Source organism: Dendropsophus ebraccatus, chromosome 3 (genome assembly GCF_027789765.1).
Source record: "Dendropsophus ebraccatus isolate aDenEbr1 chromosome 3, aDenEbr1.pat, whole genome shotgun sequence".
NCBI lineage: Eukaryota > Metazoa > Chordata > Amphibia > Anura > Hylidae > Dendropsophus > Dendropsophus ebraccatus.
The window spans coordinates 13,240,361-13,256,604 of record NC_091456.1 but is presented as its reverse complement, the minus strand read 5'-3'; the positions used below and the strand labels follow the sequence as shown (position 1 = coordinate 13,256,604).

Sequence of the window (16,244 nt, the reverse complement as noted above, 5' to 3'; positions counted from 1 at the left end):
TTATCTACCTGTAACACCACACATCACACTGTATTCTCCACCTGTAACACCACATAGCACTGTATTCTCCACCTGTAACACCACACAGCACGCTGTATTCTCTACCTGTAACACCACACAGCACGCTGTATTCTCTACCTGTAACACCACACAGCACGCTGTATTCTCTACCTGTAACACCACACAGCACACTGTATTCTCTACCTGTAACACCACACAGCATGCTGTATTCTCTACCTGTAACACCACACAGCATGCTGTATTCTCTACCTGTAACACCACACAGCACACTGTATTCTCTACCTGTAACACCACACAGCACACTGTATTCTCTACCTGTAATACCACACAGCACGCTGTATTCTCTACCTGTAACACCACACAGTACACTGTATTCTCTACCTGTAACACAACACAGCACGCTGTATTCTCTACCTGTAACACCACACAGCACACTGTACTCTCTACCTGTAACACCACACAGCACACTGTATTCTCTACCTGCAACACCACACAGCACTGTATTCTCCACCTGTAACACCACACAGCACGCTGTATTCTCTACCTGTAACACAACACAGCACACTGTATTCTCTACCTGTAACACCACACAGCACTGTATTCTCTACCTGTAACACCACACAGTATGCTGTATTCTCTACCTGTAACACCACACAGCACACTGTATTCTCTACCTGTAACACCACACAGCACGCTGTATTTTTGTGAATACGCTGCAGTACTGCAATGAAGCTCCAACATGTATAAACACAGCCCTAATTTCACTGCACACTTCTGCACAATTAGAGAAATCAGTGCTTCTGGCTGGTCAGAGATGGTGAATCACTTAGGGGATTGGGGGATCCAGCCAAGCCTCCTTTGGCATCACGCCCTGCCCCCTGTCTGCATCATCAGCCTGTGCTCAGCAAACACACACAATGTGAGACAGAGGCATGGAAGATTTGTCTCCTAAGGGGGGAGATCAGAGGGAGCAGGAGACAAAGTCAATTGGCACAGAGGTCATTTTTCTTCACTTCCTGGATTTCAAACAGCTACAAGTGTGACAGAACCGTACAGATAGGGTAATACATTGTATAAACACATCTATATAACTTTTAATGTACTTTTCATAGAAAACAAGTTTTTCTTATGTAGAGTTCCCCTTTAAGGTATAAGGTATGTCTCTTACCTTCATCCTCGGCACTGTTCCCATACAGTTAATGTAGACCGGTAAGTCTGTTCAGTAAGGCCATTTGGAGCACTGCCCCGCCCCAGAACAGCAATCGGGCCCACCCCCCAGCTTGTGCGCTCCACTGATAAACCTGCTGGGGGTAGATCAACACTCTGGGTAAGGAACAGTGCTCCAAACGGCCCTACTGGACAGAGGACTACATTAAAACTGCACAGGAACGGCGCCGGGGATGAAGGTAAGAGACATACCTCCATCCTTAACACCCTGTGCACAATAGGGGGCTATCAGCAGGTTAGATTTATCTAACCTGTGTACAGTTCCCTTTAATTGGTTCCACTCCTGATTTTGGCTGCAAATACTGACCAAAATACTGATAGAAATACTGACAGAAATATTGACTAGAATGTAATGTGTGAACCTTGCTGCTGCTGTGATGCATTTTATCATGGAAGAATAAACAGAAGTTTTAGCCCGGACTGAGGCCGTCATCCCTCGTGTTTGTATATATGACTATTGGAGGCCAAGTGGAGTCCACGACCTGGATGAACTTTGAATCCCATTAGGAGACCAGCGTGGCCCATTATTGCTTGTGTGCTGCTGATCTTTATTTATTATCCTGTATCCAGTATCATTGGTTTTCTATGGCCACAGTGAATAGCCATAATGGTCAGTATAGACATGTATAGCTGTGTCTGCAAAACAATTATCAGGCAATTGTTTGTTCAATTGTTGTTCTAAAATCAATCTACTTCTATGTGATCTGCATATTTGAAGATGGCCTCATAAAATTAAATGATGCCATTCAGTTAGGAGGTAAGGCAACATAATTATATCTATAATGATTTTTACTGTGTCCAAATGCTGAAATATGTATGCACATTTTTAGTCTAATAAAGTCCATTGGGGGAGATTTTCCAATAATGCCTAAGGCTATGTTCCCGCTTTGGGAACATAACAGGGGAGAATGCGGCCGTCTCGTTAAATAGAGGCCCACTAATAATGTTCATGATCTTTATTAGTGGCCGTCTTTGCCTGATATGTTCCCGAAGTGGAAACATACCTTAACAATCAACCTCTGGATTTTAAACATTATACTAAAGGAAGTAATTTTCATGACACAGGGCTCCAGACTAAAAAATTTACCTAGGAGCCATTGGCTCCTAACCTGAAAAATTTAGGCGCCAAATAGAATATTTGGTCGCCAACATTTTAAACCATGTAAAATTAATGTTATGTTAAATGGGACTTACTGTGTGCAGAGGCCGCAGCCTCCTCCTCCTCCTTTAGATTCTTTCTTTTCTTAGTTTGAAAACGTTCAACATGGAAACTTGCAACTTGACAACCATATACAGTCTGACAACCATATCCAGTCTGACTCAGTACTTCAGCCTCACTTGGCTAGCCTTTTAATGAGGCTTACTCTTCTGAACTTGAACTTAAAGGGAACCTGTCGACCCCCGTGCCGGGGTGACAGGCTCCCAACCCCCCGTTAGAGCCCCCTATATTCACCTCATGGCGCCGGGTCCCGCTTCTGAAGATGGTCGGGTCACGGAGATCTCAGCCGCTGCAGCCCGGCGTGCACACTGAGAGATGAGTCCAACGCTCATAGAGAATGACGGGAGAGTCCAGCGCTCCGTCATTCTCTATGAGCGTTGGACTCATCTCTCAGTGTGCGCGCCGGGCTGCAGCGGCTGAGATCTCCGTGACCCGACCATCTTCAGAAGCGGGACCCGGTGCGATGAGGTGAGTATAGGGGGTTCTAACGGGGGGTTGGGAGCCTGTCACCCCGTCACGGGGGGTGACAGGTTCCCTTTAAAAGCTTGCAACAGTCTATACATACTGAGCTAGACTTATGACTGCAGCCATAGTGACCCCCCACAAGATGTGTATATAAATAGATATATCTCTCACCTAGTGACTAATGCAAGTGACCCCCTACAATACAGACACCTGAGGGGCCCTGATAATAATAATTGTGCATATATCTATCTCCCAGTGTCTGCAGCCAGTTTGCCCTACACTTATAGATGGCCCCCTCCCCTTATAGATGACCCCCTCCTCCCCCCCATTATAGATACCCCCTCTTCTCCCCCCCATTATAGATGCCCCCTCCTCCCCCCATTATAGATGCCCCCTCTTCTCCCCCCCTTATAGATACCCCCTCCCCTTATAGATGGCCCCCTCTCCCCCCATTATAGATACCCCCTCTTCTCCCCCCCATTATAGATACCCCCTCTTCTCCCCCCCCTTATAGATGCCCCCTCTTCTCCCCCCATTATAGATACCCCCTCTTCTCCCCCCATTATAGATGCCCCCCTCTTCTCCCCCCCTTATAGATTCCCCCTCACCTTATAGATGCCCCCTCTCCCCCCCATTATAGATGCCCCCTCTCCCCCCCCCCATTATAGATGCCCCCTCCTCCCCCCCCATTATAGATGCCCCCTCCTCCCCCCCATTATAGATACCCCCTCTTCTCCCCCCCATTATAGATGCCCCCTCTTCTCCCCCCCTTATAGATTCCCCCTCACCTTATAGATGCCCCCTCTCCCCCCCCCCATTATAGATGCCCCCTCCTCCCCCCCATTATAGATGCCCCCTCCTCCCCCCCATTATAGATACCCCCTCTTCTCCCCCCCATTATAGATACCCCCTCTTCTCCCCCCCCATTATAGATACCCCCTCTTCTCCCCCCATTATAGATGCCCCCTCTTCTCCCCCCATTATAGATACCCCCTCTTCTCCCCCCCATTATAGATGCCCCCTCTTCTCCCCCCCTTATAGATACCCCCTCACCTTATAGATGCCCCCTCTCCCCCCCCATTATAGATGCCCCCTCTTCTCCCCCCCTTATAGATGGCCCCCTCTCCCCCCCTTGAAGATGCCCCCTCTTCTCCCCCCATTATAGATGCCCCCCCTTCTCTTCCCCCCATTATAGATGCCCCCCCCCCTTTCCTCTATGCTAAGCAATATTTAAAAAAAAACAAACACACAAACTCACCTGACAACCCGCTCCCCCGGCGATCCTCTTGTTCTTCAGGCGCTGTCCCCGGCTGATGCGCAGCTGCCGGGGGTGTCCCGTCCTATCCCCGGCAGCGCGGCGCGTCAGTGAGCTCCTGTACGCCGGGGCTGTGACTTCTGACACAGGAAGCGTCTTTGACGTGCGCTTCCTGTGCCGGAAGTCAGGGCCCCAGGCAGCTCACTGATGCGCCGCGCTGCCGGGGATAGGACGGGACACCCCCGGCAGCTGCGCATCAGCGCATCAGCCGCGCATCTTAAAGAGACAGCGCGCCGCCGCCGGGGCCAGTCGCAAATGGCGCCCAGATTAATAAATCTGGGCGCCATTTGCAAAAAGTCAGTCGCATTGGCGACCATTTTGGTCGCCATCTGGAGCCCTGTGACAATCACCCTAAGATAGTTGCTCCATTGCAATAGCAGATGCGGCCTATGGACAAGAACGGCACTATTTGTGTAAGAAAGCAAACCCATCTAGCTCCTTTCATTACTTTCAAAGGCTATGTTAAAAAAAAGTCAAAAAAAGAGAAAAAGCGTCCGCTTTTTCTATTTAAAAAGACGTCAATTAGTGCTGCGATGTATCTGACTGCAATGCATTGAAGTCAATGGAATGACGGACGTCCAATGTGTACAATGTATAAAATGATCATGACAATTATTTTCAGACGTCTATTTCAAACAGCGGATGTTATTGTTTTGTTGTTCACACACAGTTTTTCTTTTTTCACCGTCCTTTCTCCGTTGTTACTATTAAATTCAATGAACTTTTCAATAAAAGACACACCCAAAGGGCAATCAGTCCACCTGAACTAGAATAATGTACCAGCAGCCATCATTGCACTGACGGGCGGCCACTCCTCAAAATAATGGACGTCATTTTGGACTTAAATGTTATTAAGTGTTGTGTGAACATAGCCTTGGGCTATGTTCACACAACGTTTTTTCAGCTCCATTTAAAATTACATCCGTTATTTTGAGTCTAAAATTAGGGACGTCATTTAGCTGTGACGGTAATGACGGTACACTATTCTAGTTCCGGTGGACTTATTGGTCTTTGGGTGTTTCTTTAATTGGAAAGTCCATTGAATTTATTAGTAAAAAAGGAGAAAGGACGGTGAAAGAAGAAAAACTGTGGGTGATCAACTAAAAAATAACATCCGGTGTTTGCAAAAGACGTCGGAACATACGTGACATGATCATTGTTTTGACGTCCGCATTGTATGCATTAGACGTCCGTCATTCCAGTGACTTCAATGCATTCCATTCAATCGTAGCAATAACAGATGTTTTTTTTCTCTTTTTTTTGACGTTGTGTGAATATTTTAAATGCTAATTTATTTATATATTTTTAAATGTTATTTTATTTAAAATTGATTATTTTTTAAAACTGTTCAGCTACAGTATGTTTTTTGTAAGAAATTGTCCAAGTTCATGAATACTGTCTACAGAATGATGGTTTTTGCTGTTTTTTTGTGCACTTTAGGGGAGATTTATCAAAGGGTGTAAAATTTAGACTAGTGCAAACTACCCACAGCAACCAATCACAGCTCAGCTTTAGGCAGTGCTGAAAGGCAAGCTGAGCTGTGATTGGTTGCTGTGGGCAGTTTGCACCAGTCTAAATTTTACACCCTTTGATAAATCTCCCCCTTTGTTCTTAACTTGAAAAAAAAAACATGAAAATCTGAAAATAACTCAAGAATAGGAGATTGTAGAACATGGAAATGATATATTACACAGCTTAAGCCCCGAGTTAAATGTAAGCCGTTAGCAACATAACGTACTCTCTCAATTACAACCGTCAAACCACAATACTTCCCATTCCTAATCACTGACCCATTCAAATATTTAATATACTTCAAGATGATTAAGGACAGAGGTGTTCTTAAATAATGTAAATGAGACACTCATTTGCCAACAGTTGAGCACAAATTAGCCTAAGATGTTCCAAAAAAGAAGGTTTTACTATACCATAGCAATCGGAACAATCCCTGTAAATGTTGCCTGGCTGACGAAGATTTCCGAGATGACAAGTTCACTGGTGGAGTCTTCTTCTGGGTATTCCACCTGCCATGTAATCTGCTGGGCACCAGCCAACCCGCTGCCAATTTCCATTTCGAAGTCCATCTGCAGAATTTCATAAAACGAATTGTTGGCTCTGAAAGAAATCGAGAATATGTCAGCGCTTTGAACAAATCTCCTCCGAACATAAATAACAGCCTAACCTCGTAGTAATGAATTAGCATGGATGTTCCATCCTTACCACAGTGATCAAAGCATAAATCATCTAATCAATGCTGCAATAGCTCTAATTTATCACAGGTGACTCACAAGACTTTTTTCTATACCTGTCTGAAAGAAGCAATCTTTCTAATTAGTGCGCTTGCCACACTTTCCGATTAGGAGTCAAACTACACCTTCTCCGATAGCCTTGAGATGTCAGCGCCTTTTCCTGTGAGATTGTCACTAGAAAGTGTTGTCTGCCTTGTTTAGGAATTCTTGTCGGCATCTCTCATCCATGACGTGGATCTCAAGCTGACATGCTTTCTCGGAAATGTGTGGCATGTGTGACTAGGACTGTGTCTGTGTTTATGTTGTTTGCATTTCTGCATTTCAAATTTTAAAGACGTTGTTTAAACAAACTTTACATAAATCAATTAGAGATGACATTATTGGAGAGATTATCGTGCAAAAAATCGTTATGTCATTTGGAATTAAGTGAAAATTTTTCTGTGTGCATGCAGGCAAGGATCAAAAGACTAACGGAAATTTGTTAGTGTGTCGTCGATCAAATTTTTTGAGACGACCATAAAACCATTGTAAATCGCTCGCTAAACGTTTGCAAACCTTTCGGTGTATGTACACATCGTTCATTAGTTATTACGATCATTCGTATACTAGAGTGTAGGAACGATTGTGACTGTGATCATAACTAACAACAATCCTTCTGTATATTATGGTGAACCGTTTCAGGTTCTTCCCAAAAGCGCTCATTTGCAATTGTTTATAGTTAATCGGTGAAAATCAAAATTCACTTAAAGCGACTCTGTACCCACAATCTGTCCCCCCCAAACCATTTGTACCTTCGGATAGCTGCTTTTAATCCAAGATCTGTCCTGGGGTCCATTCGGCAGGTGATGCAGTTATTGTCATAAAAACAACTTTTAATCCAGCAGCGCTGTGTCTAACGGCCGGGGCTTACATTTGTATATGCATTAGGCTGGCACCACGTCTCTATCCTTCCTCCCCACCTCCTCATCTTTAGGAATGATCCAGGAACATTTACTGCTGTTTGAGCTTTGCACAGGTGTATTAATGATCCAGCCCATGTGCCGGGCTGATACAGGTGGGGAATAGAAAGCAATCTGCCTGGAGCATTCCTAATGAGGAGGAGGGTGGGGAGGAAGGACAGAGAGGGTGTGCCAGCCTAATGCATATACAAATGTAAGCCCCGGCCGTTAGACACAGCGCTGTAGGATTAAAAGTTGTTTTTATGACAATAACTGCATCCCCTGCCGAACGGACCGCAGGACAGATCTTGGATTAAAAGCAGTTATCCAAAGGTAAAAGTGGTTTAGGGGGTCAGATTGTGGGTACAGAGTCGCTTTAATCTATTATGATCCTAACTCAAGCAAGCTCAAGTCCATCCGAACCGAGAAGTCTCAGCATATGAAGCCTCCCCAACAAAAATCCGCTAAAAATCACCATATAAAATGTAATGGGCAAAAATAAGGCTCCCCCTTGTGCACTCACATATAATCATTAATCTTGAAACCGGCAGCCACAAAAAGTTCTTTCAACTGTAAAATAAAAATGTGTCTATTATACTAAAAATACAATCTAGCACTTTGATGCTTTTGGCACCTCAATTCAAACGTCTGGATATGTCCCACTTTTTAAAAAGGTAATCGATGCCTGTATGTCAGGATTTCTATCTAATAGATGCCTCTTTTTCTGTAGGCTGCATTAGCAAAAGTCGGACATCTTTGTTGCTTCATTGATAAATTATTTAAGCAAATCATAGAATTGCCAAGAGGGTATATGTGAATATTGAGAATATTTATTGCACAAAATAAAAGAGAGGTACTGTATAAAAATGAACATTGCCTACAGAAAATCTATAAAGTAAAATGGTTTATTATTTTTGGTGGGTCTTGAGGACTTAAGTTGAGAAAGACTGAAAAAAAATTGAAATACACACAAAATCCCCATATCCCCTAGTGCAAATAATAAATGTAGAAGAAAAAAAAAAGTACGCATTTGGTATTGCCGCAAGGGTAAACCCGCACTCTGACCACAGAAAATTCAAAGTTAGACAAAGGATCATTTTGCCATTTTTTCATGAAATGAGGGGAATTTTTCATAAGAAAATTGTACAGCTATAACCCACATTTACCACTAACCTAAAGGGCAATATAGCACAAAAAACGTCTTACAAACGTTAGGATAAGTTGAAGCATCACTGAGCCATACCCACATGAAGTGAGACAGGTTAGATTTAAAAAATAGGCTCTAGTCTTTAAGGTTATTTTTGTCCCAGCCCTGAAAGGGTTAAATATACATTCACTGGTCTGCAGAAACTCCCAGTCAATCTATTGGTCTTGTTAATGGCTCTCAAGGAGCCATTTCCGCAGGTAAAAATCCAAAATATATATCTCCATCATTTTAAGATTCTAGTTAAAAAGTTATGATTTACTGATCTATTATAAAAAAATTTAAAAAAGGAACAACATCTACATGGAAAAAAACAGGAGCAGTCTGACTTGTTTCAGAAAAAGATTTAGTCATAAACTACATTTCATGAATATGCATAAGAAGAGCCTGTGGAGCCTCATTAAAGAGTCTTGAAACCCAGGACTAGTCAGATATCCCTCCGGGAAGGACCCAGCCAAGGGGCGGCTCCTGTAGGGAAACCACCAAAACCACTATTTTAAGTGGCCCTATAAGTCAATGTAATGACAACGGAAAAACCAAGGCCAGGTATCCATCCAAATACAGCTGTTTTGGGGTGTTGCCCCTCATCAGTGTGGAGCAGGATTCTGGCTAGGTGGGAGCAATGCCTAGTAGAGCCATAAGAGAAACAGAGCGCTCTTGCAAAGGAGATGATTTATCATTAACCTGAAATTGTTCACCTTATTACACAGAACAATAGTCATTAGTTACAATCGTTACTACGATCGTTCACTCCATCTGATACCAACAAAAGAAAATTAACAATGTGCAATTACACAGGACACAACCATTTCACCCAAAGCCACCCAAAGGGTCGAAAACGGAACACATATACGAGATTTTCTTTGCTTCTCTGAAATAGTAAATCAGTGTTACTCTAAGCTAAGTGATGAGACAGTAGACAACAGTATTCCCAGATTTTTATTACCTTGTACACAAATTTTGCAATGCAATGTCGGAGATTCTTTATCACTAGCTCTCAACATCACAACCTAGAACAACCGACACCTTCTCTTTACTATACTACGACACATACTGTAGGTGTCTAATGTGGTTGGCAAGTAGACACAATTGTACGAGCTATATAGTAAGTAAATAAATTAGTAAAGAAAAAAATTAACCCTTTTTTATATTTTTAAACTGAGCATGTAGGATTGTGTGTACTGTATGGCCTCACACACTGCAAAGGTGCGTGCAGGAGGTTATACAACATATAAAAACCTACTATTCAAAACTAAGGAGCCTCAATGCAAATAACTGCGGTTTTTCACACAGTGTTGTTAGCTACGGCTGTGAAAGTAACTGACGTGTCAATTATTTCTGGCCGTTGTGCATTGATTTCAACAACAGCAGCTGTTATTTAATACTCACTACTACGGCCATTCTTTTTGAGTTACAACAACAGCTGTTGTACGTACCTTGTGTGAACATAGCCAAAAATACACATAAAAAACAAACATAAATAGTATGGAGACAACAGGTTGGGGATCCTCCTGTCTATATGTCCTGCATAATCAACACAGTTTTGCATGTGTTGGCTTCTTCTGGCATGGCTTCCCCGGAAGAAGCTATCACGTGCGAAACATACCTTGGATATGGCTGAGGTTCCTTTCTCATTATCTTTAGACTTGCACTTTGTACCTTTCATGTTCCTTGGGCTGAAATTTGTGGCTTCCATGGCAGGTTATGGCTCTTTGAACCACCCACCCAGGGTCAACTCAAGCATATTTTTGAGTATGTTTTAGAATGAATTTTTGTATCTATGCACTTTATTCAGTGTGGTTAGGTTAGATACATAGAGGTGTCTTTTTATCTGTTTGTCCACCAACTTTGTATTATATATCTAGCCATCCTGTCTTGATTATGCAGGTCATAAAGATAGGAGAATCCCCAACCTGTTGTCTCTTTTTCTGCTGCTCCCTGTCTCGATTTATGTTTTTTTTTTTGTTTTTTTTATGTTCTTAAGCACAAGAATCAATAAAATATACTATTTTTTCTATACATCTTCTTTTTTTTCTTTTTTGGTTCTATGTGGTATAGGACGTTGAATATACATTGTTATACATTGCTATAGGCTTTATAGCATTCCCTGTAAGTAGTGAATGCCTCTAAGTCTCTTAAAGTTGAACAGTGAGCAGGTTAGAGGAATTTAACCTGCTGGTGCTGGTCCTATGCTGTTAGTCAGGGTAAACTCCGCTCCAGAGCACCTTTAGGAGCACTGCCGCATCATCCAGCCCGCCCCCTACATTGATTATCATTAGAAGGGGCGGGCTAGATGACGTCGCAGTTCTCCTAAGGGTGCTCCGGAATGGGGTTTAGCCCAACTAACAGCACAGGGGCAGCGCAGAGGAGGAAGGTAAGAGACATACCTTCCTCCTCAGTGTCCCTGGCGCTATAGGGGGCTATCAGCAGTTTAGATTCATCTGACCTTCTGATTATTCCCCTTTAATAATTTTATATTAGGCAATCAATGACATTCCTGGTGTAGCCTCTAGCAAGTCAGATATTTTACCAGAAATGTAACATTTAAGGTCAGTCTTATAACCTTAGATTGATGAAGTAAGAGACATTCCCCGTCTTATATGTTTACACATAAATGATTCCATGATTTACAACAGTCTGTCATTAATAAAAAAAAAAATCCCATTTTTCAACATAAAAGTTCTTTTATTGCAAAGATGCATGCCAATCATTATCACTCAGCGGTAATAAGTAACAGTTTGCCGCCCTCGAAAATAATGGTTCCATGTGTGAAATCTCTCCTACAAAGTTAAATAGAGTTTTAGAAGAAACCATCCCCAACAGAGCCGGGTCAACCATCTAATCTTGTTAAATAAATGCAATCTTCAGCGCGGGTTAGTCGACTCCATAGTCTCGCTCGTCCCCTGTAAACACCGGGATTGGGTTTGTTTGGAGCACAGGTGTGATCAAATGTTGTAATTAGATGCCATTATCATTTTGTTTTTGAAAACGGAAATGTTTGGAAGCAGCGTGGTACTCTGTCATTTCTGATATCTGAAAATCTGTCTCCTTGCTGTGCTTCACAGGATGTCCTCTACTGACAAGGACGTGATGTTCCCATAAATGCCGCAAAGTTTACATTTTGGATAAGTACATCTCCCAAGGTTGTACTAACAGTCAACCATGACATTATTGAACCACATTTTTCCTATACAATAGAATCTTTTTTTTTTCTACCTTATTGTTACTGTATATAAGAGGCTATAAAAAAAAAACTATATATATCTTTAAATATTATATAAACAGCAAACAGTTTAGGTACAGTATTCTAATTGTTGGTATAGTACACTATGAAAGGGAGACTGACTCATTAGTAGAGGTTAAGAACATCTTTTGTTCTTGTTTACTTTACTACAGACCAAAATTTCCATTTTAAGGCCTAACATTGTTTATGGATGGTACATAACATTCTATAACCTTGAAGCTTTCGAAACAACAACTAAAGTCCATTCTCCCATGCTATTCAGTAAGGTCATAGAGTTGTGCGTTGCCAAGTAAAATCCTTTTTATACTTAAAAGGAAAAAAAAAAATCTGCTCACATGCTACTAATGCTCTTCTGGTACCGTTTTCCGCTACTGATCGCTGCCTGATCTTTTCTTAACATATAAGGTAGGGTTAGGGAACCTTGGCTCTCCAGCTGTTGCATAACTACAACTTCCATCATGTCTTGACAGCCAAAGCTTTAACATGATGGGATTTGTAGTTTTCAACAGCCGACAGGCGGAGGTAAGCGCCTTACCTCCGTTCTGTCGAATCCGCCATCTATGTATAGAGTCTGCTCTCAAGCAGGCTCTATACATAGATCGCCGATAAAACTGATCTATGCTATGCTATGGCATAGCATACATCAGTATATGTAATCTAATGATTGCATATTTTACAGTGTTTAAAGTGTTAAAAAAAGTTTTGAAAATATATTTAAAAAAACCTTATAAACCCCCCCCCAATAAAAGTTTTAAATACCCCCTTGCCCATTATAAAAAATATCAATATAAATAAATAAACATATTACATATCGTAGCATGCAAAATTGTCCGAATAAATTAAAATATAAAATTATTGTTCCCGCAAGGTGAACGCGTAAACGCTTGCTGATTGCTGATTTTATTAAATTATATATCACAAAAAAATTCATAAAGAGCAATCAATATTTTTCGGCTACACCAATATTATATAAAAAAATACTAGAGATCATGGCGCAAAAATGGCACCCCAACCAGCCATGTAGGTAGAAAAATAAAAGCGCTATGGCTCTTAGAAAGCGGGGAGGAACTTTGCATTAATTTGACCCGGACTTTTGTGCATCAAAGGGCTCTGTCTTGAAGGGGTTAAAAGAGTCTTAAAGGTCATTAATAGTGTGTCTCAAACTTAGTGCAATTTTGCCTACAATTTTTTAATCAGTTTCAAACCTGGTGAAATTTTGCATGCAAGTTTCAAATCTATAGAAACCTGGTGCAATTTTGCATGCAACCTCTCATCCTTTTGAAATTTACACCAATATCTGACAAAAATGGAATCATAAATTTGGCCAAAGATTTGAGATGATCGAACAGTGGGAAATGTTAGGTTCGATCGAACTCGAACCTTCTCGAACCTTCAGCATTTGATTCCCGATGCCTTCCCATTCCGTGGGGAAGGTGGAGACTACCTGAGTACCACCTGGAAAACAGGGATACAGCCTATTACCTAGGCTGTATCCCTGTTTTACAGTCGGTACTGGGGCAGTCTCCAGCTTACCCACAGAACGGGAAGGCATCAGGAATCAAATGCTGAAGGTTCAAGAAGGTTTGAGTTCGATCCAGGGGCGTAGCTAGGATTCATGGGGTCCCATAGCAAAAAACTGTACGGGGCCCCATGAATCCTGTATGCTCCCCTACCCCCCCCCCCCCCCCCCCGCCAAACACGGACAATGACGCACTTATACACACACAGAGGCACCATTAACATATATACAGATACGCCACTGACATACACATATTTACACTAGAATGTGATTACACTAGTACAGATGTATACACCATGAGTAGACTGTATACAGGGAAATCATCAGTGTAAAAAAGAAATACTCAACCGGAAATAAAAGACAATGCAGCAGATATTAGTGGTGGGTCTTTTATTAGAGCCCAGCATTAATAGAAGTTGCTGCAGAACATCTTTGGGAGCAAACCTGTCAATCACTTGAGACACTACTGACATACACAAACACACACTTATACACCAGTGCTACAGACATTGCTGACATACAAACACACACATATAGCCGAAGATACATACACATACTGACATGTAAATATATACACAGATACATATATACACACACTGACATATACATATATACACAGATACATATATACACCCACTGACACACATACACAGCACTTACAGCTCCCAGGATTCCCCCCTCCTCCTCCTGTAGTCCGGGCGGATCTTCACATAGAATTATTCAGGACCTTTGGGTCATGTGACCCAAAGGTCCTTCATTCCTCTCCTGTGCCGTGCAGGACCTGGCAGGTCTTGCTCCTCTGTTCAGCCCGCTCCCCCGGCACTACAGTGAGGAGGCTGAACAGTGCAGTGGGGGTCCCCTCTTCCTCTCTGGACCCCTGGGGGTACCGTGGTCGGTACCTAGTATGAAGGCAGGGCAGGCTTCCTCGGTCCCCCTTCCTGCAGGGGCCCCATAGCAGTCCCCTTCCCTGCCTTCATGGTAGCTACGCCACTGGTTCGATCGAACCTAACATTTCCCACTGTTCGATCATCTCTACCAAAGATGCTATTTTTTTTTAAATTAGGTCAGTTGTGGTCAGAGACAAGTAATTTATTCCTTTTTTGCCAATAGTCATTTATAGAGACCAAATATTAAAGTCTACAAGTATAAAGCAGTGTTCATTAACTTGGAAAAAGTTTTATAATGCTCTAGCCCTTTTCGAACACTAAAATATGGATTCCCCCTGATGCTCTGAGCCAAGAAAATACGTTCGAGGAAACGGACAACCTATCTTGTCGAGCAGCAACCTCAAACTGATTATTCAAAAAGATATCGCTTATATATATCAGAATAGGAAAGCAGACTTTCCCTTAAAGATAATATTGTGGGATATTAGGAGAAACCATAATAAGAATATCACACGTAGTCCACAGGCAAATTGTTGGTGAGTTGGTTTAACTGTTGGTTTTCAGCAGCGGCGATCTGATTATTTACTAAACCCAAGAGAGCGGAAAAATCTCCCATTTCCGGTGTTTGTGTAATTACATCTTGTAACCTCCTATTTCAGAATGTCATGAGTAATATACAGAAATTAGCATAAAACCTTGAAAATATCATGGTAAAAAAAAAAAAAGAATAATATTTTTACGTTGGAGGTATGAAAATGACTTGGAACCTCCTGTGTTTTAGGTACTCAGTATGAAATGTAGTTTTAATAAATGTAAGTACCCCCAGGTCTTTGGACTTTAATATCTTTTAGTCGTTTCAGGAACTTGTTTGTTTGCTGTGCATGGTGGTGTCAGGTTCTTCAGACATAATATTCCCTCCCGTTCTCATTAATGGCTATTCTGGGCATGTGAAAATTCAAGGTTTAACGTTATAAACTTAAATTGAATTGTGTCTTTGATACCAGTTGGTAATAATGAAAGCTGGCTTCATTCAGGTTGTAAATGAAGAGACTGCTTGTAAACAACAGGACAGTATAAAGGAGACAAATCGCACTGCCGCCTCAATGCGCGCAAGTAATTCCCACCAATTGAGTCTTTGATGTCCTTTACACGATATTCTTTATACGTGCGGACAAGGTGCATGGTGTTGATGAATATGGCACAGAGACAACAGGTCTTCCTATCCTACAAATACAGTCATGCTTTAACATTTGTGAACTGTTTAGAATTATATGCATAAATGGAAAGTCTTAAAATTAGACAAAGATACCAAAAAGCAAATAAATGAGTCAAAATGTTAGACTTGGTCTGTTATTTTTCAAAAAAATTCTGTGCGTGGCAAAATTACGCTTTCGAATTAGAGGATAATTAAAAGGTGAAAATAGAGCCAGGTGTTTTCAATCAATGAGATGACAACCAGGTGTGAGTGGGCGTCCTGTTTTATTTATCAAAATTGGATCTTCACGACACATGTTTGTGGAAGTGTATCATGGCAGGAACTTTCCAGAGGACCTCAAAAGAGTTGGAGATGTTCTAAAGACTTGGACTCTACCAATCAGCAGTCAGATTGGTTATAAAGGGAGAAATCAAAGACCATTACTGCCCTCCTTAGGAGAGGACCAAAGGTAAAGCCAAGAATAAGTCATATAATAGTCCACATGGTTACTAAGAAACTCAAGTTAAATTGTAACCAATTAAAGGTTCTTGAAAGCCAATATTAACGTTAGTCCACCATCAGGAGGAGACTAAACTACAATGGTGTACATGGCAGGATTGTAAAGAACAGGCACTGCTTTCCAAAAAGAACATTGCTGCCCATCTTCAGTTTGCTATAGGTTACCTGAACAGGGCAGAAGGCCAAAGGAACAATGTTTTGTTGATAGATGAAACCAAAAAGACGTTTTATAATGACCAAGTCAA

At 41.8% G+C, this 16,244-nt stretch overlaps 1 protein-coding gene across 1 annotated transcript in view; it reads right to left on the bottom strand.

Moving 5' to 3' along the window:
* TMEM132B (transmembrane protein 132B) overlaps window positions 1-16,244 on the bottom strand; it is a 425,771-nt gene that overhangs the window by 106,431 nt on the left and 303,096 nt on the right. Inside the window, exon 4 of the mRNA XM_069960965.1 lies at window positions 6,173-6,359. Within this exon, the coding sequence (XP_069817066.1) occupies window positions 6,173-6,359 (187 nt within the window). The remainder of the gene's footprint in view (window positions 1-6,172; window positions 6,360-16,244) is intronic.